General features: G+C 46.8%; 1 protein-coding gene across 2 annotated transcripts in view; it reads left to right on the top strand.

Annotated features, from left to right (window-relative positions):
• MBD2 (methyl-CpG binding domain protein 2) overlaps positions 1 to 20257 on the top strand; it is a 62004-nt gene extending 41747 nt beyond the window's left edge. The window contains exons 7-8 of one of the 2 annotated variants that reach the window (XM_056545033.1): positions 15031 to 15161; positions 19804 to 20257. In XM_056545033.1, the coding sequence (XP_056401008.1) occupies positions 15031 to 15148 (118 nt within the window). In that variant the 3' untranslated portion in view covers positions 15149 to 15161; positions 19804 to 20257. The remainder of the gene's footprint in view (positions 1 to 15030; positions 15162 to 19803) is intronic. The other variant, XM_056545039.1, reaches the window with a different exon arrangement.
• The last annotated feature ends 5378 nt before the right edge of the window (positions 20258 to 25635 follow it).

Here is a 25635-nt window from a genome sequence, read left to right on the forward strand (position 1 = left end):
CTTACAATAGGCCCCTAAGGTCTTAAAAAAAAAATTTAAAAAAATTATGAAAAGACAAACTATACTACTGACTGTGTGTTATTAGTTTAGTTAGGTTGTTTTATCTATAATTGTGAACCTAGAAAACAACAAGACCTCATCTTATCTACAATGCAGGTAATTCCAAAGGGGTCACATACTTTTTTATTTTTTTTATTTATACATTTTTTGGTCTCTGTGTCTCTCTCTGTTAGCATACAGTTACTGTTGCAGTATAATGGCAATATTTTTTGCATTACAAAGCTGGTGATGTTTACAATAAAATCGACTTTAAAATCGCAACCTCTACGATAATCTTCAGAATAAGTCATTTAGGCCAATTCCTGCTCTGCACAAATGAAGTCAGAAACTGTTACGTACAATTTCCCACTATGACTGTGTACATTTGTATTATATTTGAAAATGCTAAAAGATAAGCCCGTAGCCCCCGCCGCCGGCACAGCAGTCAGCGCCTGGCAGCAGTCGTCTCCCGCCGGTCAGCGATGCATCTTTCTCTATAAGGAGCTTTATGTGGAGGAATCTCAGGGGCATTATCCAGTCGTCCGGTCAGTTCTTCTTCTATAAGAAAGTTGTCAGATTTACGTTCCTCGAATACTAAGAATGCAGCTTCATCACATGGAAACACTGCTGGAATTGGAGAGTTTTACATCGGATAAGTTGAGCGGGCAATAAAAAAGGCTATAAAAATGCTTTTGGGTCGAGGGAGAAAACCTCCCCTGTGCCAACTAAATAAAGATATTATTATTGTGCTGAAATAAATATAGATTTCCCATGTTGAGCCCAGAACTTCTGTATGAGTAGAAGAAAAACAGGAAGCCTCTGCTTGGTGTAACTGATGTTATTGATATGTACGGCCCATTCTGCAGGCTCTGCTGATGTGTCTGGGAGCGATAGTCTGCGGCTCTGCAGTATGTAGTATCTGGTGTTGCTCTACTGCAATGGGTTTTCATGTAGTGTACAATATGCTGTACAATGTATCGCTACCTCTATATCAGTATAGTTGAGTGTCATTATCTGCAGTTAACCCTTAATGCTCCATGACATATAGATCTGCCACAAGCAGTATTATACTTAAGAGCTGTACTCACTATTCTGCTGGTGAGGTCACTGTGTACATACATTGCATTACTTATCCTGTACTGATCCTGAGTTATATCCTGTAGATCTTTTATTAAAATTTCAAACATAACAATAAAAAAATACAAAACATAAACATATCATATCGGACAGAACATATCAATATAACGATCATAAAACCAACACCATAGCATAAAATACAACACCGGTCCACCCCACACTCATTCCTGCACACAAACAAATATATACAATATTTACAAAAGACAGATTCCTATAATACCCATAATACCCATACCATACTAATAAACTATATACACTAATACTAAATGTGAATTTCCTGGCCCAGTTGCAATACCAAAAACCCAATACCAGTAATATACCAAAAAGAATAACAACAACAACAATAATAATATATACAAAATAATAAAAACCAACACAAACAAAATAACACCACTTTTTTTTTTTTTTTTTTTTTTTTTTGGCCCTGAGCTGGTCCCGCATCCTATGCCCCCAGTACATGTTACCAGACGTCCATGAACCAGTCCAGGATTTTCTGTATATATAAAAGTCCCATACAAACCCCCTCCCCCCTTTTTAACCCACCACCCAACCTAAACTAAACCCAAACCCCAGGTGGCATCACACAATATATACAATATATACATTACATAAAATATACACAGACTAACAATATATACAATACATAAGTATACAAATAGACTACAACAATAAATACAATAACAAATACATATAACACTATAAGCCAAACAACAAACCCCTAAAGCTCAAGTTCAGCGCCTGCAAGCCCTATATTACCATAAACCAACTGCTCAAAACAAAAAGACTAATGTGCCAGCATCAGCCCACCACCAGGGGGGGACAACAGGCTAAGGCACTTTAAAGGCAGAGCCCCTCCATAGACGAGAGGCCCTGCCAGCACCCAGCCTCTCGTACTCCAGAGAACGCACCTTCACCAGGTCACCGAGAATGTTCCTAACCACCACATCCACAGGGAGGATTTTACGCTGCGTCGACACTAAACACCGTGCGTTCCACGTGTAGTACCTAACCACTGAGCTGACTAGGAATAAAGTGCACCGGTCCCAGCCTCCAAGGTTTCTGAATGCCCCATAGGCCCATTCCGCATAGGAGAGACTGGCCAGCCGAGGCCAACCAATGGAAGCGCCCACCCTGGTGTAAACCTCTGTGTTAAAGGGACAATGAAGCAGAAAATGCTCCATGCTTTCCAGCATGCCTCCACACTCTTCGCGGGGACATCCCCGGTCATCAGAGCTCCTGCACTTCAGATTGTCCCTCACATACAGTTTCCCGTGGAAGCAGCGCCAAGTCAAGTCCCAAAACTTCAAGGGGATCCTGATAGAATTCAAAAGCTCTAAACCCACCTCCAGATCCCGACTTGGGCAGTCCTTGAGCGCCAATGGCCTCTGGAAATGAGAAGACAGGACCCTCTTGTCAAGGAATTTCCTCGACAGAGTCCTAATCTCCCCCATCCCCAGACCCCACCGACGAATAACCTTCAGAACCGGGGTAGTGTAAGCCGGGAGATGCCCGTGTGGTGTGCGAAGATCCTTCACTTGCCCTCCTGTCTCCCATTCCTGGAAGAAAGGCCAAAACCATCCCCTACAGGAGGATACCCACGGAGGAGCCCTCTCTGACCAGAGGTTTGCTATATTGGTCTTAAGAAAGGTATTCACTAGGAACACCACAGGGTTGACCATACACAACCCCCCTAGTCTCCTTGTACGGTAAGTAACCTCCCTCTTCACTAGGTTCAGTCTGTTCCCCCATAACATCTGGAAGAACACACTGTAGACCCGGGTCCAAAGAGGTTCTGGCAACATGCATACACTGCCCAGGTATATCAGTAAAGGGAGCAGGAATGTTTTCATCAGGTTAACCCTTTCCCGGAGGGTCAAAGACCAACCCTTCCACTGATCCACCTTCTGAGCGGCGATCTTAAGCCTGCTTTCCCAGTTTTGTTTGGGGTAATCCCCTTGACCAAATTTGATGCCAAGGACTTTTGCGGATTCCTGGGGCTCTGGAAGGGCGTCCGGGAGATCAAAATCAGGATCTCCCCCTCCCAGCCAGAGACTCTCACACTTATCCTGATTGATCTTGGACCCGGATGCCTCCGAGTAGCGGTCCACCTCTGACATCACCCATCTGCCCTCCTCTTGTGAGGAGACAAACACGGTGACATCATCAGCGTACTCTACCGCCCTCAGAGCCGAATCCGGCACCACCAGGTCCATTCTCACCCCCGCCAACGGTCCACAATCAATTCTTCTAAGGAAAGGATCGATTGCAAACACGTACAGCAAAGGGCTCAAAGGACAACCCTGATGGACACCAGACCCAACCTCAAAAGAGCGGCCAATCCAACCATTCACAAGCGGGAAACTCTCTGCCCCTACATACAAGGTCTTAAGCCAATCAACAAACCCCCCTGGCAGACCATATCTCAGAAGGACAGACCAGAGGTACTCATGGTTAACCCGATCAAACGCTTTTGCCTGATCCAAGGACATCAAGTACCCCTTCCAGTGACCAGCCCTACCCTGCTCCACAGCCTCTCGGACGCTGAGCACAGCACTAAATGTACTGCGGCCCGGAACAGAGCAATGCTGAGCCCCCGAAAGGAGCCGGGGTGCAAACTTTACCAACCGGTTAAACAGCACTTTTGCCAGAATCTTTCTGTCCGCATTGAGAAGTGCTATGGGACGCCAATTCTCAATGTGGGACGGGTCTTTACCCTTTGACAGGATGATCAGCGCTGACCTCCTCATTGACTTTGGCAGAGTGCCCGAGGATAGACACTCATTAAAAACCGTGGTCAAGAGGGGAACCAAAGTGTCCTTAAAGGTCTTATAGAACTGGTCATCCGGACCGGGTGACTTCTTGAGGGCAAGCCCATCAATATCCATCCTGACTTCCTCTTCCCGGATCATCTCTGTCAAAACGTCAAGAGAGGGGTCTACTCCTGGTTCAGGGACGGTTTCAGCCAAGAAAGCTGATACCTTATCTCGATCTAGATCCTTCCTTCCCAAGAGGTGCGAGTAGAAGGATCTGACGACCTCCAGGATCCCTGATCTGGACCTTTTCAAGGATCCCGTACTATCAATCAGTCCTGAGACTACTTTACTATTCACTGACATCTTGCAGTTTCTGTAAGGGTCGGGCGAGCGGTACTTCCCGTAATCCCTCTCAAAAACCAAAGATGCGTGCCTATCGTACTGGCACTTCATCAGCAAGGACTTCACTCTGGAGATATCATCACGACTACCTCCAGTCGAGACAAGGTTCTCAAGTTTCTTCCTCAGGCCCTGGTACAAGCGGTACCTGTTTAGGCTTCTGAGGCCCGAGAGCTGGCGGAAGAATCTCGCAACCCTTTCCTTGAATATCTCCCACCACTCTGACTTACTACTACAAAGGCCCAGCAATGGTACCTGGCTCTGAAGAAAATCCTCAAAGGACTGTCTTATCTCCGCTTCTTCCAAGAGAGACAAATTCAGCTTCCAATAGCCTCTGCCCATCCGGGGGGTCTCTGTGACATTCAGAGAAAACAAAATTAAACAGTGATCGGAGAACTCCACCTCAACAACAGACACTGCTGAAGAGACGGCTTCCTCCTTTAAATAAAACCTGTCTATCCTAGACCTACAACTACCCCTATGATAGGTGAATCCCGCGTGGCCTGGGGTGTGCCGGATGTGGACATCCACCAGGCGAGCCTCACTTGCTATGCTATTAAGGGCGACGCTATCATAAGTCAGCTTGTCTCTGGCACCTCCCCTGTCTTGGGGCCTCGTGACAGCATTAAAGTCCCCTCCAAAGACCACCTGCCGACTTGTAAAAAGATAGGGCTTGATCCTCATAAAGAGACACTTCCGGTCCCACTTAGACTGTGGGCCGTAGATGTTAATAAGTCGAAGTTCTTGTCCCCTCATGAGGACATCTAAGATCAGGCACCTCCCCATTTCTAACTCGATAACCCGTCGGCATTCTACCGCTGCGGTAAAAAGGACCGCCACTCCGCTATACGGCTCGGCCCCAAGAGACCAGTAGGAGGGCCCATTCCTCCACTCTCTTTTAGCCTTGTAGATAGATGACATATCTGTTAGCCTGGTCTCCTGCAAAAATAAAATATCAGCATTAATATGGGCAAAAAAATCATAGGCAGCAAAACGAGCTGTATCTGACTTAATGCTGGTGACATTAATGGACGCCAGCGTCAACGGAGAGGGTGCCGCCATCAAGGGTGATTGAGTTAAACAGCTTTCTTTTTCCCACTCCCCTTCTCACCCTCCACATCAGAAGAACTCTTCACCCTTTTTAGAGAAATAGAAGTGTCCATCTCACCAGACGTCGTTTTACTTTCCTCATCTCCGGATTCTAGGCCAGTCCCTTCCCCTGAGGACATAACCTCCCCAGGGGAAGAGGACTCTGCGCCCCCTGGAAGCCCCTCTGCCACCTCCCCCTCATCCTCCCCTTCCGAAGAAGAGGAGGAGATGTCCCTGAGGGGTCGGAATCGATTGGAAAGGCCAACCAGAGGGGAGTCAGTTTTGCCTTCCTTTGGCACCTGGACCAGGGTGGGAGAAGATCTTAAATCTCCCTTTTTTCTACTTGTACCCCGCTTTCGTGTCTCCTTCTGCCATCCCCCATCATCCTCCTCCACGCTATCTGAGGAGATGGCACCTTCCTCATTCTGGATCCTCCTGACCTCCTCATTCAACTCGCCATCCCTCGGGGTCTCAGCAGCAAGGTTGGCGTCTGGGACAGAATGAGAGGTCGTCCCGGTGACCCGGGCTTTCCCCATCACCCTATCCCTTTGGCGTTTATCAAGACGTCTTAGTTGGGCTGGTGTCTTTCTCTTGCTGTTCCTCACTGACCCCTCAGTTCCTCCACCCCTGCTAGTCCCCTCCCCAGCAGATTCCGGCTCGTGATCTTCACCCGCTGGGGACAAGACCGCATTAGCGAAAGAACGAGGACAACGACTGAATGGGTGACCTAAGTCACCACACAGGTGACACCTAATCTCTGCACAAGATGCGGCAAGATGGCCTACACCCCCACACAAGGCACATTTCTGCACCGTACAGTTTGCACTGAAGTGTGTGGGGTCACCACATTTGTGACAGAGCTTCGGCTGACCCCGGTAGAAAATCTGGATACGATCCCTACCGAGAAAGGCAGAGGATGGAATATGGGTAACTGTATTTCCTGAACGCTTAAGTTTTACCAAAAACGTCCAGGCTCCTGACCAGATGCCAAACTCGTCCCTGTTCTTCTGCGGGACCCCCATTACCTCGCCATACCGTCCTAACCAGGTGATGATGTCAACACAAGAGAGTGATTCGTTACGGGTCAAAACGGTCACTTTTTTGATTTCGTTTTGACGAGACAATGCCTGTACGACAAAGTCTCGCCAGCCGGGCTCATTCTTTACCAATTCATAATTTGACCAGAAAAGCTCAAGCCCCTCTGGCCGAACAAAACTGATATTGAATTCAGGAGTACCGTAGGGATGTATCAAGGCGAAGATATCAACTGCCTTGAAACCCATCCTTAGCAAGAGCTCAACCACTTTGGTCCTTGAAGGACACATATCTTCGCCCTGCCACTGAAGACGAACCACATTCCTACGGTTACTACCTGCCCCGGCTGTTGGGAGTGACCACACAGTATCGCCCCCTCTTTCCTCTTGGAAGGCAGAGAGACCGTGTCTCTCTATCCAGAAAGACAGATCAACTGCTCTACCCTCTACATTAATCGACCTTTCCCCCTTTTTCAGAGCTTCCAGGAGACGTCGCTGCAATAAACCGTCCCTAGAGTCAGGAGACGAGGAAAATATTCTACTTCCCCCAGCAGTGACATTGGCATAACTCCTATGGTCTGTCACCACTGGGGGGGCAACCGGACCAGACCCTACACCTACACCACTGCCAATGACAACATCCCCACCACCCTCAATAACAACATTAGCACTTCCCCCAACAACATTGTTTCCAATAGCCTCATCTGTAGTCCCATCACCACCACCCCCAATTACAGCAACAGCAAAATCACCTTCTCCAATAACATTAACCTCCATCCTCTCCCCAGTCATACACCCCGCACCCCCCTTTACCTTCTCATTCACTCTAGCTGGACCAGAAACAGCAAATCCGGGAAACGAGGATGATGATGATGATGATGATGATGATGTTTTTCCCCGTTTTGCCTCAGCATCACGGGGCACTGGGGCTGGGACAACCTCCGCTGGCCCTTTAAGGGACCGGGCAGCATGCTTGCCCGGTCTAGAGGAGGCCCCAGCCCTGTTCTTATTAGTGCCCTCCGCCTCATCAGCATCATCTCCAGTCTTCTCATGGCGCCGCTGATCAATGGGATCAGCGGCACCAATGCAAAATAAACGTTTTTCTTTACTTTTAGGAGTGTCTGTTATGCCCTTTGTTACCTCCGGCACTGAGTCACCCCCCTCTCCCACAGGGGAGCGAACTACAGCACCGGAGTCTGCCTCTCTGCCCACTGCTGGGCCGCCCTCATTGTACGGTCTTGCGGCCGATGCCTTCTCTGCTCCATCCCTGCTACTGCAAACAGGCATGGAGCTCTGCGCCCTTTTAGTATCTGTACTCTCCCCGCGCCTTTGCACCGAGTCCACCACAGAACACGGGCTGGGCTGGGTAACGGGGCTTGCACAATGAGCTGACCCTGCGGCCGACTCAGGGTTTACAGGGAGGGGGGTGTACCACCACTTCTTGCTGCTTTGGCTTGGTCTTCTTCTTCTTACCCCCAGGTGCCTCATTTGGGAGCTCATCTCCAAACACCAGATTCTGAGGACACACTGGGGATTCCAGCATGCGGATCTGGGCCATTAGCGCCCCTCCCTGGTAGCTGCTGTCACTGTCCTCTCCTGAGTCGGCAGGTGATACTGCTGGTTGCTGTGCAGGGGGCCCACTGTACGGGGCCTGCTGCTGTTGCCGCAGGCCACCAGGTGGATCTGGCTGTTGTTCTTCCTCCATCTCCTCCGCATCATCCACCTGGCTCTCAGGTTGCAGCCCCATCAACCTTTTATTTTTTTCTTCTTCTGTCACCCTGAAGCACTCCTCATTTTCCAATTTTTTCTTTAAATGGACCACTCTTCTCCAGTAATGCTGCTCTCCTCTCCTCCAAAACTTGCATGTCAGCCATAAGTCTTTTTATCTCTGAATAGATCTCAGTTTTTTTCCGTTTAGGACTAACCTTGGCTCTGGCACGGGCACAGCGCAGTTCCTCTCGGAGCCTCCTGATGGCCTTACAGGCGTCTTCATACTCACGGAGGTGACTTTTTACCCGGGAGGTATAGGTGGAAATAGACTCCCGGGTCCTCAGCACTCCCCAGCCTTCCTCACTGAGGTCGGCTTCACCTCCGTGAGCACTCTGCCTTCTTCCGGACGAACCCAGCTTTCCACTGGCAGCACCCAGCTTTCCCAAGGAGGATCCCACCTTGGAGCTTCTCACCTCTGTGGGGGGAGTTGGAGCAGCATTGCTGCGACTCCTAGTAGAACGCCTCACCCCCAAATCCTCCGATGTACAGGCCGCTTGCTGGCTTCTACTGCTCCCCTGCGGCCTAGTCCGAGGAGCAGAAGCCTGGGCCTCGCCTCCCTCACTCATGCCTGGAAACCCACTCCCTCCCTGGGGAGGAGGAAGCAGGCCCCAGGTGGAACAGATGGTAATTCCCTGGAGCTCAGGAGACACAGCAGACACACACAGCACAGCTGAAGCACGACCACACCCGCAACTAATTGGTCAGCACTCCAGAGCTGTACTCACTACTCTGCTGGTGGGGTCACTGCATACATACATTACATTACTTATCCTGTACTGATCCTGAGTTATATCCTGTATTATACTCCAGAGGTGTACTCACTATTCTGCTGCTGGCGATCACTGTGTACATACATTACATTACTTATCCTGTACTGATCCTGAGTTATATCCTGTATTATACTCCAGAGCTGTACTCACTATTCTGCTGGTGGAGTCACTGTGTACATACATTACATTACTTATCATGTACAGATCCTGAGTTATATCCTGTATTATACTCCAGAGCTGTACTCACTATTCTGCTGGTGAGGTCACTGTGTACATACATTACATTACTTATCCTGTACTGATCCTGAGTTATATCCTGTATTATACTCCAGAGGTGTACTCACTATTCTGCTGGTGAGGTCACTGTGTACATACATTACATTACTTATCCTGTACTGATCCTGAGTTATATCCTGTATTATACTCCAGAGCTGTACTCACTATTCTGCTGGTGGAGTCACTGTGTACATACATTACATTACTTATCATGTACAGATCCTGAGTTATATCCTGTATTATACTCCAGAGCTGTACTCACTATTCTGCTGGTGAGGTCACTGTGTACATACATTACATTACTTATCCTGTACTGATCCTGAGTTATATCCTGTATTATACTATAGAGCTGTACTCACTATTCTGCTGTTGAGGTCACTGTGTACATACATTACATTACTTATCCTGATCCTGAGTTCTATCCTGCATTATACTGCAGAGCTGTACTCACTATTCTGCTGGTGAAGTCACTGTGTACATACATTACATTACTTATCCTGATCCTGAGTTCTATCCTGCATTATACTGCAGAGCTGTACTCACTATTCTGCTGGCTGAGTCACTGTGTACATACATTACTTATCCTGTACTGATCCTGAGTTCTATCCTGCATTATACTCCAGAGCTGCATCCATGCTTCTGGTAGATAAAATCTTTAAAAAAAAAAAAGATTTTTTTTTATCTGGTTCAGCTCGTAAGTTCACCATATATCATGGCCAAATAGATTGCCTAGAAGCATAGGAAGTATTCTAAAGCCATATACATATATATATATATATATATATTGAAATTACTCGCTCTTGCAGACAGGTGCGGTTGCAGTAAATAGGCATGGAAACAGTACTTTTCAAATCAAAGTTCAGTGTTTTATTCAGACTTGGCACACAGCAAACAGTCTTAAATGCAGAACAAAGGAAAAAGTAACAGAAAGTCCACCTGCGTTCCTTAGGTGTTTGTTCACACCTGAGTCCATGCGGCATTAAGCAAGTCTGTTCCAGGCCTCCAGGCAGACTGTTCACCAGCTTCCAAACTCTCAGTGAAGAACTCCACATACAGCTCTCTCTGGCAGTGTGAGCTGCAACTAGCAAATCCCCCTCAGCTGGTGAGGCAGCCTACCTTTAAGGCCAGCAAAAGCTGGCTTGGATTGTGGGGAATGGCCCCCACCCTACACTTGACCGTTCCCAGTAAGAGCCATCCCGGATTGGCCTTCCAGCCATACTACGGCCACAGTGTCAGTATGCAGCACTGACACTGAATAAACACCGGCTTACTTCACCAAGGCCAGGAGCCTTGGTGACACATAACGCCCATCAACCACCATGACCTTCACCTTCTCACAATATATATATTAGGGATGCACCGATATATCGGTGGCCGATACACATCGGCCGAAAATAGCTATTTCGGGGAAATGCCGAAACAACAAAAAATGTGCCGATAATGACCCACCTCCCCTGCCCGCCCACAGCACAAGTTACAAACTCTGCCAGTGGCAGAGGCATTCATGGGGGGTGCAGGGGGGGCCGGCCGCACCGGGTGCAACATCTGGGGGGCGCGCTCTCCGGGATAGGAATACTTCTTTTTATGTGCCCGGGCTGGCTCCCGTGTGTGGCTGCAGGCGGGGGCCGACCAGAGCATATAAAACAGCTGGAGGCCCCCTGGTTTATAGTATACAGTATTAGGTTTTATATGCTCTGGTCGGCCCCCGCCTGCAGCCACACACGGGAGCCGGCCTGGGCACATAAAAAGAAGTATTCCTATCCCGGACATCCCTGTGTCCCGAAAAATCTTTTCGGGACATAAGGATGTCCGCCAGTCACTCACCATTCCCCGGCGTCCTCCTGCGATCCTCCTTCGGTCCCCCGCTTCTCCGCCTCTATGGTCGTACGCACGGGACGTCACTGACGTCCCGTGCGTACAACCATAGAGACGCAGGAGGACTGCAGGATCGTCGCAGGAGAACGCGCGCTGGCCGGGGCCTGGTAAGTGACCGCGTCATCTTCTTCAGTGTTCCGGTCACCGCTCCTCCGGTCCCGACACCTACTGCTATGGTCCATAGGCCATAGCAGTAGATGTGACCCCGGGCCAGAGGAGCGGTGACCGGATCACTGTGGGGGCAGCAGTACAGACATACAGCCTCCAGCCACACACTGTATATGGCTGGAAGCTGTATGTCTGTGGGGTGGAGGGAAGCTGCCTACTATTGTGGGGGAACTGCTGACCTAATGTGGGGGGGAGCTGCCTACAAATGTGGGGGGAGCTGCCTAATATTGTTGGGGGGAAGCTGCCTAATATTTGTGGGGGGGAGCTGCCTAATATTGTTGGGGGGGGAACTGCCTAATATTGTGGGGGGAGCTGCCTAATATTGTGGTGGAACTGCCTACTATTGTGGGGGAACTGCTGACCTAATGTGGGGGGGAGCTGCCTACAAATGTGGGGGGAGCTGCCTAATATTGTGGGGGAACTGCCTACTATTGTGGGGAACCTGCCTACTATTGTGGGGGAAATGCTGACCTAATGTGGGGAGCTGCCTACTATTGTTCGGGAGCTGCCTACTATTGTTCGGGAGCTGCCTACTATTGTTGGGGAGCTGCCTACTATTGTGGGGGAGCTGCCGATTATTGTTGGGGAGCTGCCTACTATTGTGGGGGAGCTGCCTATTAATGTGGGGGAGCTGCCTATTAATGTGGGGGAGCTGCCTACTATTGTGGGGGAGCTGCCTATTAATGTGGGGGAGCTGCCTACTATTGTGGGGGAACTGCTGACCTAATGTGGGGGGGAGCTGCCTACAAATGTGGGGGGAGCTGCCTAATATTGTTGGGGGGAGCTGCCTAATATTGTTGGGGGGAGCTGCCTACTTTTGTGGGGGAACTGCCTACTATTGTGGGGAACCTGCCTACTATTGTGGGGGAAATGCTGACCTAATGTGGGAGAGCTGCCTACTATTGTTGGGGAGCTGCCTACTATTGTGGGGGAGCTGCCTACTATTGTGGGGGAGCTGCCTATTAATGTGGGGGAGCTGCCTACTATTGTGGGGGAGCTGCCTACTATTGTGGGGGAGCTGCCTATTAATGTGGGGGAACTCCCGACCTAATGTGGGGGAGCTGGCAATCTAATGTGGGGGAATCTAATCTAATGAGGGGAGCGCTGCATTTTACCAGAAGACGGGGAGAAGTCATTTTCGGTATCGGTTTCGGCCGGACATTTTTTTTTTTTTCCGGTTTCGTTTCGGTTCTGAAATTTCCATTTCGGTGCACCTCTAATATATATATTTATAGCTGGGCGGAATGACCAAATATGTGTATCACGGTATTTTTGTAACTTGTCGCAGTTCCACGGTATATAACGGTATCCCCCCCCCCTCCCCAAAATTAATTATCAGCCCAGCGCTGCACTGTCCCCATCGGGGTAAATACTCGCATATCGCCCGCAAGCGCTTCCCTCCTCGTCCTCCTGTTTGTTGTGGGCCGCCGGCGCCGACACTCTATACTGTACGCTGTATCCCTATGCCTGGGCTGCAAAAGATTAAAAAAAAAATTAACTTTAACGCATTTTCCTACGTCGGCCTCGCGCTCTTCCTGGGGACGGGAACGTCGGAGAGCCGTCAGCCTATCACTGGCCGCAGCAATGTCCCGCCCCTTACATGACAGTGGGCTCAACCTATCACTGGCCGAGGCGGAACATCGCTGCGGCCGGTGATAGGCTGACGGCTCTCCGACGTTCCCGTCCCCAGGAAGCAGGTCCGGAACGACGGGGAGAAGGTGAGTTAAAGTTTATTTTGTTTATCTTTTGCAGCCTGGGTAGAAGGATACCGCACAGTATAGAGTGTCAGCGCCGGCGGCCACAACAAACGGGACGAGGAGGGCAGCGCTTGCGGGTGATATCTGAGTATTTACCCCGATGTGCTACCGGAGCCGTTAAGAATGTTCTTCTTGTCCTGCAGAAACCAGCTAAATGCCGGCCGGCAGAATGCAGCAAAAATCCCTGTAGTCCATGAAGCCAGAATAGGTCGGGTCACTAAGGGGTTAAGCCTCGTGCTGCTGTATACTGTGTCAGATACCCTGTTCTTCTTCTCCTAGGCATTGGTAGTCTCCTTGCTGCGCCCAGGACTGTAGAGCTCAGCAGTTTGGGTGAAGGCCTCAGTTTATTAGTATTTAATGCGGGCAGTGCGTATAATCAATAAATTAATGGAGCTCGCCCAGCGCTACAAATCTCACTTGAAGGGGCCGTTTTGTACCTCCTCTGTTCTGCCAAGTCCTCTAGAGCCGTCCCTGGAGTTACAGCTCAAGAGATCAGACTGTGAGTGACTGATGGGGGGATCTTGGAAGTCTGCGCACTGTCTGCCAGTCCCATAGAGCCGCACAACTCAGGTACACGTCTCCGCAGGCTCTGCTCGTTCGGGCTGTACTAATACCTTATCTGGATGAGGATGACTATACAGTCCCTGATTACTGCAGTGTATATATAAAGCCAGTGATTCCTAACCAGGGAGCCTCCAGCTGTTGCAAAACTACAACTCCCAGCATGCCCGGACAGCCAAAGGCTGTCCGGGCATACTGGGAGTTGTAGTTTTGCAACAGCTGGAGGCACCCTGGTTGGGAAACACTGATATAAGCATATATATGTATAAAATTAATATTCTAACTCATAACTTCATTACTATTTAAGAGTTTTTGCTTCACAGCTGCACCTACAATACTTCTGGCCTTTTCTTTGGCCGTGAGCTCATATCTACAGTGCCCCCTGCTGGTTTAGTGTCTGTATGAGCATGCTCTGCTAACATAGACAATGCAGTGTTTAAAGGGATTATCCAGGAAAAAAAAAAAAAAAAAAGTTTTTTATATATCAACTGGCTCCAGAAAGTTAAACAGATTTGTAAATTACTTCTATAAAAAAAAATCTTAATCCTTTCAGTACTTATGAGCTTCTGAAGTTAAGGTTGTTCTTTTCTGTCTAAGTGCTCTCTGATGACACCTGTCTCGGGAACCTTCCAGTTTAGAAGCAAATTCCCATAGCAAACCTCTTTTAAACTGGGCGGTTCCCGAGACACGTGTCATCAGAGAGCACTTAGACAGAAATGAACAACCTTAACTTCAGAAGCTCATAAGTACTGAAAGGATTAAGATTTTTTAATAGAAGTAATTTACAAATCTGTTTAACTTTCTGGAGCCAGTTGATATATAAAAAAAAAAAGTTTTTTCCTGGAATACCCCTTTAACCCCCTTCATAACCCAGCTAGTTTTGGCCTTTATGACCCAGTCCGTTTTTATTTATTTATTTATTTTTTATCTGACCTGCGCCTCTTTAAGTGGTAATAACTTTGGACTGGTTTTACCTGGCAAAGTGATTTTATTTATTTATTTATTTTTTAGATCTATTGGGGGAGATTTATCAAAGCGGTATATGTACCGCATGAATATAGACCAAACTACAGAGGGTTAGGCCGGTCTATTGTGCGCCTAATTTATCAAAAGTCGCACGGCTCTTGATAAATTCTGCGCACGGACTTCGGGATCTATGCTTTAGACTGTATTTAAAGGGGTACTCCCGTGGAAAACTGTGACATCACCAGCAGAATAGTTCAGCTCTGGAGTATAGTACTTATCTGTCCTGATCCTGAGTTACCACCCATAACAGTGACTTTAGTCAGGTGGACCTTATAAAGAGTATATGCATTAAAATTGCTTTAAATAATTTCCCAAGGTGCAATTTTGTTTCTCAGCATTTTCTCGTCTGACTCCTGTGCTATGTTATATATTTCAGAAAACAAGAGGAGAGAGTACAACACGTACGGAAGAAATTAGAAGAGGCGTTAATGGCAGACTTATTGGCACGGGCCGCCGAAACCACAAGTGACACAGAAATTGCCATGGAAACATAATTTCCTGTTATTGGTAAAAGCATAACATTTTTGTATTTATATACCGTATATACTCGAGTATAAGCAGAGTTTTTCAGCACGATTTTTCGTGCTGAAAACGCCCCCCTCGGCTTATACTCGAGTGAACTCTTCGCCTGTCAATCCCTTCTCAGTGGTCTTCAACCTGCGGACCTCCAGATGTTGCAAAACTACAACTCCCAGCGTGCCCGGACAGCCATCGGCTGTCCGGGCATGCTGGGAGTTGTAGTTTTGAAACCTCTGGAGGTCCACAGGTTGAAGACCACTGCGGCCTCAGTCATCATCCAGACCCACCCTTTAGTTTTCTACTCACCTTTCCTCGGTGGGAAGGAAGGGTGAGCTGTTCCAGGCCATCTATGCTGCAGGGCCGTCCATTTTCACCGGGGGGCTGTCCATTTTCACCGGGGGGCCCCTCTTCTCCGTGCTCCGGGCCTGCCCCGGACTAGTGACGTTGCCTTGACCACGCCGCACAGGGACGTTCATTCGCAGCCTGGGCAGGCCCGGAGTGCTGAGAAGAGGGGCCCCCCGGTGAAAATGGACAGCCCGGAACGGCTAACCCTCCCCACCGGACAGTCCCTGCAGCATTGATGGCCCCGACCTGCTCACCCTTCCTTCCCACCGAGGAGAGGTGAGTAGAAAACTAAAGGGGGTGTGGGGGGGGGGGATCTGGATGATGACGAAGGCGCAGTGGTCTTCAACCTGCGGACCTCCCAGAGGTTGCAAAACTACAACTCCCAGCATGCCCGGACAGCCGATGGCTGTCCGGGCACGCTGGGAGTTGTGGATTTGCAACATCTGGAGGTTCGCAGGTTGAAGACCACTGATGAACGGATTGACAGGGGATGATGATGGGGGTCTGGATGATGATGGGGGTCTGGATGATTACATGGGGGGATGATGTATTTCCCACCCTAGGCTTATAGTCGAGTCAATAACTTTTCCTGGGTTTTTGGGGTGAAATTAGGGGCCTCGGCTTATATTCGGGTCGGCTTATACTCGAGTATATACGGTATATAAATATATCCCAAAGGCCCCCCTTTTATAGTAATGATTACCCCTAGCCCCATGTCAGGGAACATGTGAGCGCCGCATCAAATTATTTATAAGCAGATGAGCCGTGTTCTAAATTATCCTAAATTGCGAGCCCCACATCTCTGATCCTCATGTCAGGTCCAAAATTCTGTGTTGAATAATATTAATAATGTGTTAATCCTTCTCCCGCTGACAGGCACGCTGTTATACCGTGTACTAAGATAGCAGACCCAGGGCCCACCAGTTATAAAGTGGCAGAATATCCTTGCAACATAGCATCATATAAGATGGAAATACCCCCTTTAGGCTCCGTTCACATTAGGGATGTCCCGATACCATTTTTTTAAGACAGAGTACCGATCCCTTGCTCTTTAAGTACTTGCCAATACCAATTACCAATACTTTTTTCCATGTCGTTGTTTTTTCTTTTAAAGTTTTTTTTTTTTTAGTTTTTATTAGTGGAAGGGCTGATATATATATATATATATATATATATATATATATATATATATATATATATATATATTTATATATATATATTATATATATATTACATATATATATTATATATATATAAATATATATATATAATTTAAAAAGGGGGGGGTTAAACTTTTATTAGGGAGGAAGGGTTAATTCACATTTATTATTATTTTTTACATTTACATGGCTAGCAGCAGTAAAGGAGCGACGATTGGACGTCACGGAGCACAGTAAGGGACCTCCGGCCGTCCTCACAGCTAATCGGGACACCGCAATTACACAGTGGAGATCCCGATCAGCATCCCTGGGCTAACCGGCAATTAACTTCAGGACTTTTAGACGCCGCGATCAGTGATGTTCGGCATTAGCCACAGATCCCGACTATGACGCGCGCTCAGCTGTTGGGTGCGCTGCATTTTTCGGCACCTCCGTGATACCTGCTGGCGGGGTCCCACTGGCAAGTATCGGATTAGGCTTCTTTCACACTACAAAATTCTTCGTTTTAAACATCCGTATGAAGTTCCGTCTGAAAACCAGCTGAAAACGGCAGTAACAAAATCCTATACGTCCGTTAGAAAATCCCATTATAGTCTGTGGGATTTCTAATAGCCGTTTGAACCCGTTATAGTCCGTTATTGATAACGGACGTTATTTTGTGACTGAAGATAGTAACAGGAGAAATAGATCATGAACTATTTCTCTCGTTACTATCTTCCGTCACAAAATAACGTCCGTTATCAATAACTGACTATAACGGGTTCAAACGGCTATTAGAAATCCCACAGACTATAATGGGATTTTCTAACGGACGTATAGGATTTTGTTACTGCCGTTTTCAGATGGAACTTCATACGGATGTTTAAAAACTGAGAATTTTGTAGTGTGAAAGAAGCCTTTGATATCGGGGACATTTGCACGAGTACTCGTGCAAATGTCCAGTATCGGTACAGAGACCAGTATCTGTATCGGGACATCCCTAGTTCACATCACAGTTCTTGGCATCCATTGGGCTGCAGATGGGCAAAAAAAAGAATTAGACTACATTCAGCCCATTGAAGTCTATGGACCTGTCGGGCTGTACTGTGACGTCACTTTTTTCCAATGGATGCCAAGAATTGTCATAAAGCCAAGCAATGCAATGTAGCAATAAAGCGTACCTGTAATTAAAAAGAAAACTTATGTCGTAGAGACACCCAGACCTCATAGATCATAAAATGAGCAGGTAGAAGTGCGTGCTTAACATAGTCTCCTTCAGCTCTGTGTCACATGACCTGGATAGACTTAAAGGGGAACTCCAGTGCATAAAATCTTATCCCCCTATCCCAGGATAGAGGATAAGTGTCTGATCGTGGGGGGTCCAACCGCTGGGACCCCCACAATCTCCTGTCCGTTTCCTACCCCTCTTTGTGCATGTGCACAAAGCTAACTCCGCTCTGTACAAGAAGGCTGTCATCCACCGCATAAAACTGTTAAGTGCAATTGCGGCTTGTAAAAAGATGCATGTGACCAACACAGCATTTGTTGTCATTTAGTAAGTTCTGCCTTAATCTCCTTATTGCCCTTGAAGTCACATGGTAGCACGGCTGCTTTATTGTGACTGACCCTTTTTAATATAGTCCAAAGAAGAATACAGATCAGACTAGAGTCTACCATTTTATCACTTATACAATATACAAAATAAATATTCAAATAGGGTTATATTATCCCTGTAAGTACAACAGTGTTCATCATTGTAACTGGGTCATGTGATCACAAGTTTCATCCACCAAAAAATTAGTGTTGAAGTGTCAGAGAAAGAGTCTTTTATTTATTTTCCAAAAATCACTGCAAAAATAGTTCTATTTACCACAGTTGTGTAAATAGCAGTAAATGTATCATTTTTACAGCGATTTTAAAAATTTTTGAAAAATCGCTACTAAAACAACCAGAACACATAAAATAATTTAAAGGAGTATTCCAGGCCAAAACTTTTTTTTATATGTCAACTGGCTCCGGAAAGTTAAACAGATTTGTAAATTACTTCTATTAAAAAATCTTAATCCTTCCAATAGTTATTAGCTTCTGAAGTTGAGTTGTTTTCTGTCTAACTGCTCAATGATGATGTCACGTCCCGGGAGCTGTGCAGCTCCTATGGGGATATTCTCCCATCATGCACAGCTCCCGGGACGTGACATCATCATTGAGCAGTTAGACAGAAAACTTCAGAAGCTAATAACTATTGGAAGGATTAAGATTTTTTAATAGAAGTAATTTACAAATCTGTTTAACTTTCCGGAGCCAGTTGATATATAAAAAAAAGTTTTTGCCTGGAATACCCCTTTAAAATGAACTCAGCCTGAAGACTTCAAATCTTCATAATATATCTTATTTGTGATTATAGTTACATAGAGGGTTCATGGAAAATGTAGGCAACATGAGAAAATAAATTCTGTTCTGAAAGAAGGGTTAGTATGGCTGAAAACACAATGCTCTCTGCTCTGGCTACTAAATGAACTCCCTAAATGGGTGACTCCCCCTTCTATTAGGGTAATAGGATCAGGGTTAGAGTTTTCTTAATTGAGGGAATAGAAGTCCAAAATCAGGTAATGCAGTCTGGAGTGCTGAGGGGTGTGTGTGTGCAGCCTTAGCCAATCATAGCTCATCTTACACTGAACTGCTCTGGGCTGTGTGTAGCAGAATGAGGGAGGAAGTTCTCCCCTGTATGGCTTTAGATGATGTCACACCTGCTGGGGAACGCCCCTTCCCAGTCTGTGAATCTGACTGAGCAGAAAATACAGAGCAATATCAAGGTAGAAAACTAACAAATAATAAAAATAAAGGCAGGGGGAGGTTTATCATGATGGAGGCAGTGAACAGGGAGGATTATAAAATTTAACAAGATCAGACATGTACTCGTTAAAAGGAAACAGCGCCACTTTTGTCTATAGACATTATCTGGTATTGCACTATTAATTGTAAATCCAAGCACCACCCCCATCTGGTGTATTTGGAAATACAAGCAGACCCTTTTTCTAATCCCCTACAGCCCTGACTACCCCCTATACTACTCGGTAACACTATGTTAATGTAATTTTGGATTTGGTAAATTATATTTTATAATTCTTAATTTTTTTTTCTTACAGGTACCATGACTGTTTAACAATAAATGCAATTCCTGGATCTGGCCTTACAATAATAACGCATGCACATTTATATAGGACTTTTTTTTTAATAGCCTGGATCCAATACCTTCTTAGACTTCTATTTTTGATGTACATATCTATATTATTAAGGAACAGAGAAAGATTTTTATTTTGTCTTTGAGATGTCTGACTTTATAAGTGTAAAGCAATATTAATATTAATCAAGCCTTGGTTTTATGTATATCAGGCCCCCGCACAGCCGGAGTCCTGAACAGATTTTTTATTATTAATAATATAATAAACCCATGACGTGTCTTTTTTATTTTTATTTCTGATTGGCGTTTATAGTAATTAAAAGTTATTTAAATCCCTTTTTATACTACCAAGAAGTGTGTACATTTATCTTTTATTTAAGTATAAAAAATAAAAGAATTTCTATGCAATGATTTTCGCCTGTCCTTTGCTTATTTTCTTTATCTGCTTTCTATAGAAATTGATCTTGAAAAACACTGTGTGTGAACATGCTGTTGCATTTTGATACCAACACCGTTCAGGAAAGAAAGGGTTAACGCCCTACCAGATCAGGTGTAACTTGGAAATGTATTAAATGTGTGAAGGAAGGAGAAATGATATAGGGACCGGTGGAAGCAGCGTGAGCTGCAAAACGGACGTTGTCCCATCTCTTCTCCCCCTCCTGACGTTCTTATGTACCTCATGCGGGAATAAAGCATTTCATTTGCATCCGGAGCGAGTGCCGGGGTCTTCTTCTACATAAGGTATATGGCATCGAGCTACGTCTTTCACCACTGAGCACCGGGTGGAGCAATCAGTTATTGAACATTGGCTGGTCAGAGCTGATCCACAGGATTGTGCCACAGAGGAAGATAGGCAGTGCCGACTGTATATTCTCTTTGGACTTTTTCCCCCCCACATTAGGTTGTAGTTCCCCCACATTAGGTTGTCAGTATAGTTCCCCCCACATTAGGTTGTCAGTATTGTTCCCCCCACATTAGGTTGGCAGTATAGTTCCCCCAACATTAGGTTGGCAGTATATTTCCCCCCACATTAGTTTGGCAGTATAGTTCCCCCCACATTAGGTAGGCAGTATAGTTCCCCCCCCATATTTGGCTGGCAGTATAGTTCCACCACATTAGGTTGGCAGTATAGTTCCCCCACATTAGGTTGGCAGTATAGTTCCCCCCCACATTAGGTTGGCTGTATAGTTCCCCCCCCCACATTAGGATGGCTGTATAGTTCCCCCCCCCACATTTGGCTGGCAGTATAGTTCCACCACATTAGGTTGGCAGTATAGTTCCCCCCCACATTAGGTCGGCTGTATAGTACCCCCTCACATTAGGCTGGCAGTATAGTTCCACCACATTAGGTTGGTAATATAGTTCCCCCACATTAGGGTGGCAGTATAGTTCCCTCCCACATTTGGCTGGCAGTATAGTTCCACCACATTAGGCTGGCAGTATAGTTCCCTCCCACATTAGGCTGGCAGTATAGTTCCCCCTCACATTAGGCTGGCAGTATAGTTCCCCCTCACATTAGGCTGGCAGTATAGTTCCCTCCCACATTAGGTTGGCAGTATAGTTCCCCCCCACATTTGGCTGGCAGTATAGTTCCCCCCCCACATTTGGCTGGCAGTATAGTTCCCCCCACATTAGGCTGGCAGTATAGTTCCCCCCCCCACATTAGGCTGGCAGTATAGTTTCCTCCCACATTAGGCTGGCAGTATAGTTCCCCCCCAATTAGATTGGCAGTATAGTTCCCCCACATTAGGTTGGTAGTATAGTTCCCCCCACATTAGGTTGGCAGTATAGTTCCCCCCCACACTAGGTTGGCTGTATAGTTCCCCCCACATTAGGTTGGCAGTATAGTTCCCCCCCACACTAGGTTGGCTGTATAGTTCCCCCCACATTAGGTTGGCTGTATAGTTCCCCCCACATTAGGTTGGCTGTATAGTTCCCCCCCACATTAGGATGGCTGTATAGTTCCCCCCCCCACATTTGGCTGGCAGTATAGTTCCACCACATTAGGTTGGCAATATAGTTCCCCCCACATTAGGTCGGCTGTATAGTTCCCCCTCACATTAGGCTGGCAGTATAGTTCCCCCTCACATTAGGCTGGCAGTATAGTTACCCCTCACATTTGGCTGGCAGTATAGTTACCCCTCACTTTAGGCTGGCAGTATAGTTCCCCTAACATTAGGTTGGCAGTATAGTCCCCCCCCCCCCCCCCCCCCCCAATTAGGCTGGCAGTATAGTTCCCTCCCATATTAGGCTAGTTCCCTCCCACATTAGGCTGGCAGTATAGTTCCCCCTCACATTAGGCTGGCAGTATAGTTCCCTCTCACATTAGGCTGGCAGTATAGTCCCCCCCCCCCACATTTGGCTGGCAGTATAGTTCCCCCCACTTTAGGTTGGCAGTATAGTTCCCCCCACATTAGGTTGGCAGTATAGTTCCCCCCACATTAGGCAGGCAGTATAGTTCCCCCCCCACATTAGGTAGGCAGTGGCCCCCACAGACATACAGCCTTCAGCCATATACAGTGTAAGGCTGGAGGCTGTATGTCTGTGTACTGCCCCACTTCAGTACTCCGACCACCGCTCCTTCGGTCCAGGGTCATGATCTACTGCTCCTTTCCGCTCTGCTCTGTTCTTATGGACACGCGCACGAGACTTCAGTGACGCCCCAGCGTGCGCTACCTCCCAGCCGCCCCTGCATTTTAAAAGTTAACATGGGGCCGCAGAAAGGTAACCGGGACATCCTTGTGTCCTGAAAAGATCTTTCGGGACACTGGGATGTCCAGAATGTGACAGGGGAAATTAATCTGGGGGGGCCCCCATACTTTGCTGAATTCTAAGTTTCATATACCCTATACTATACTATATTTATCATTGCTGTTTTTGGAAGGTGTGTTTTGAAGTAATTTTTTCTGCTTCGGTTTGGCTTATGTGCAACATATGTATCACAGGGTTCATAAATGTGGCGCACGTAAGCAAAAAACTAAATCTTTTGTAGCTTTTTTAGCCATGACAATGGAGGCCATTGTCAGACCTCTGGTTGCCAAGGTGCCTGCAAATCGATTGTGGGGTGCAGATGAAGAGCAGAGCGATCCCCCTCGCTGTCGCCCTATAGATACTGCTGACACACTCTCTGCAGTACTAGGATAAGGCTGGCAGAGTGGGTGTATGATTTCATACTTCCCACTGGGAGCCCCGATTGGTCAGTCGGCACAGACCAATCCCAGCTTCCGGAGGAGAGTATGAAATCATTGCACTGTAACTTCAGTTCACGCTGGGAGCAGGGGCAGACTGACCCAACATAACTCCCGACAGGGAATGTGAATTTACAGTGGCGCGATTTCATACTTACCTCTGGGAGCCAGGATTGGTCGGCCCCGACTGGACAGTCACTGCTCCTGGCAGGAAATATGAAATTACTGTGTAAGCCATTACAGGGCTGTTTTAGATTTTCAATGTTTTGGATGGGCTTGCGACTTTTTGTGCAGCATTCGCGCTTAATAAATTTGTGACCACTGCAAAGTGAAAACTGAAATTGCCTTGGAAAGGCTGCTTTTTATTTCTAGCGTACAAACAAAAATCGCAAAGAAAAAAAAAAGTTGCTTAGGCGCACGTGTGACATTTCATGCGTCAAATGTAAGTAAGACATCTCTAAATACAATGATAACGCTCTCCCTTATCCTTTGGCAAGAGTGAAGATCTGTTAGGGCCCATTCACACAACGTATTTCAGAGCAGAAATCCGCTTGGAAAATGTTATAGCAGCCTCCCATTGTTCTCAATGGAATTCTGCAGCACCATTCACACCAGGGAATCACACTGGTGCAAATACTTCTACATAATACAAAATGTTTAGGTAAACCTATATATTATATAATGACAATACGCACCCACAAACCACAGGAATGGGGCCATAGAGGAGACACTTTCCCCAATGCACATTTTGCTTCTGCTTCATCAGGGGTCCTGGGTTTACATTGAAAAGCCTCAATAGAAACAAGACCAATGTGCGTAATGATGAGGTCTGCACTTTCCTGTGTCATATGTTGGTGCCATATTAATAAATAAACAGTAGCTGCATATACATGCACTAATGTATCACTGATAACTAGGGAGAGCAGGTGAGGTGACCTGTCAGATCATTCTAGTGTCTGGACAATTTCACTGCACTTATACATTGTAACAAACTCAGTACAGGAGAGATATTTGTACTGCTGATAGGTTTAGGTCACAGAATATTACTTAGACTGGATACAATTGTAGCAATCTCCCAAAAGTTTTAGGATCGTATGCTTTTTTGACCAGGGAAGTGAATGTTCCTATTCAGTGTCTGCCAGCAGAGATCTTGACACTGATGAGATGTTGAAACTTTTGAGTGTTAGAAATTATAGAACTTTCCATTAGACAATGATTATGCTTGATTTACCCACTATTATATTCCATTGTCCCTTTAATGATGCAAGGTTGTTTTGGCCTTAAAGGGGTACTCCGCTGCTCAGCATTTGGAGCAAACTGTTTCGAATGCTGGAGTCGGCACCAGGAGCTCGTGATGTCATAGCCCCGCCCCCCTCATGATGTAACGTCACGACCCCTCAAGTCTATGGGAGGGGGCGTGACAGCCGTCGTGCCCCCTCCAATAGACTTGCATTGAGGGGGGGTGGGTGTGACGTCATGGGTGGGGGGGGCTATGACATCATGAGCTCCCGGCGCTGGCTCCAGCATTCGGAACAGTTTGTTCCAAATGCTGAGCAGCAGAGTACCCCTTTAAAAGAGTAGTCCAATTTCGAAAAAATGATCCCCCATCCAAAGGATAGAGGATAAGTGTCAGATCACAGGGGATCAGACTGCAAGGACCCCCTGAGATCTCCTTCCTAGTACTCCCCATACCATAATTTGCACAATTCCAGTAAAATATCACAATTGTTACATCGATGTAGGAAAAATTACAGCAAAAAACTAAAGAATGCAATGTGTGAACATAGCTTAAGGGGAGGTGACACACATTAAAGCGTTACGGTCACTTTTGACATGTCGAACAGATCTCTTGGCCGGCCAGGTAGTGGAGTGCAATGCTTCCTAATTCCCTGACAATAACTCAAAATCGCAGTTGGTCTAACGACTGAAACCTGGTGCATTCAACAGCTTTGACATGTCTGATTGACGTCAAAAGTTACATAGCTTTAAAGCGTACCTGTCAGATTCCACAATAAATAATATGTTACCCATTAACTAATCCTGACCATGCACATGTAATTTTTGTGTCTCTATCACCTATATTTATTATAAAAATCCCTCTTTTCAATAGCTCAGTGTTAAAAATCCTCTCAGGGGAAGGGGTGGTGCTTGTGGTGGGAGGTGATTGGTGTGTGGTTGTAGGGGGACGAGAGCCTCCACTGTGGTGGTGGAAGGTGATTGGTGTGGTGGAAGGGGGTGTGTCCCTCCCTTGTAGTGGTGGGAGGTGATTGGTGTGTGGTAGGAGGGGGCATGTCTTTTCCCTTGTGGTGTTGGGAGGTGATTGGTGTGTGGTGGGAGTAGGCATGTCCGTCCCTTGTGGTGTTGGGAGGTGATTTGGTGTGTGGTAGGAGGGGGCATGTCTTTCCCTTGTGGTGTTGGGAGGTGATTGGTGTGTGGTAGGAGGGGGTATGTCCCTCCCTAGTGGTGTTGGGAGATGATTGGTGTGTGGTAGGAGGGGGTATGTCTTTCCCTTGGGGTGTTGGGAGGTGATTGGTGTGTGTGGTGGGAGGGGGCATGTACCTACCTTGTAGTGGTGGGAGGTGATTGATGTGTGGTAGGAGGGGGTGTGT

The sequence above is a fragment of the Hyla sarda genome, chromosome 1, assembly GCF_029499605.1.
Source record: "Hyla sarda isolate aHylSar1 chromosome 1, aHylSar1.hap1, whole genome shotgun sequence".
In the NCBI taxonomy this organism is placed as follows: Eukaryota; Metazoa; Chordata; class Amphibia; order Anura; family Hylidae; genus Hyla; species Hyla sarda.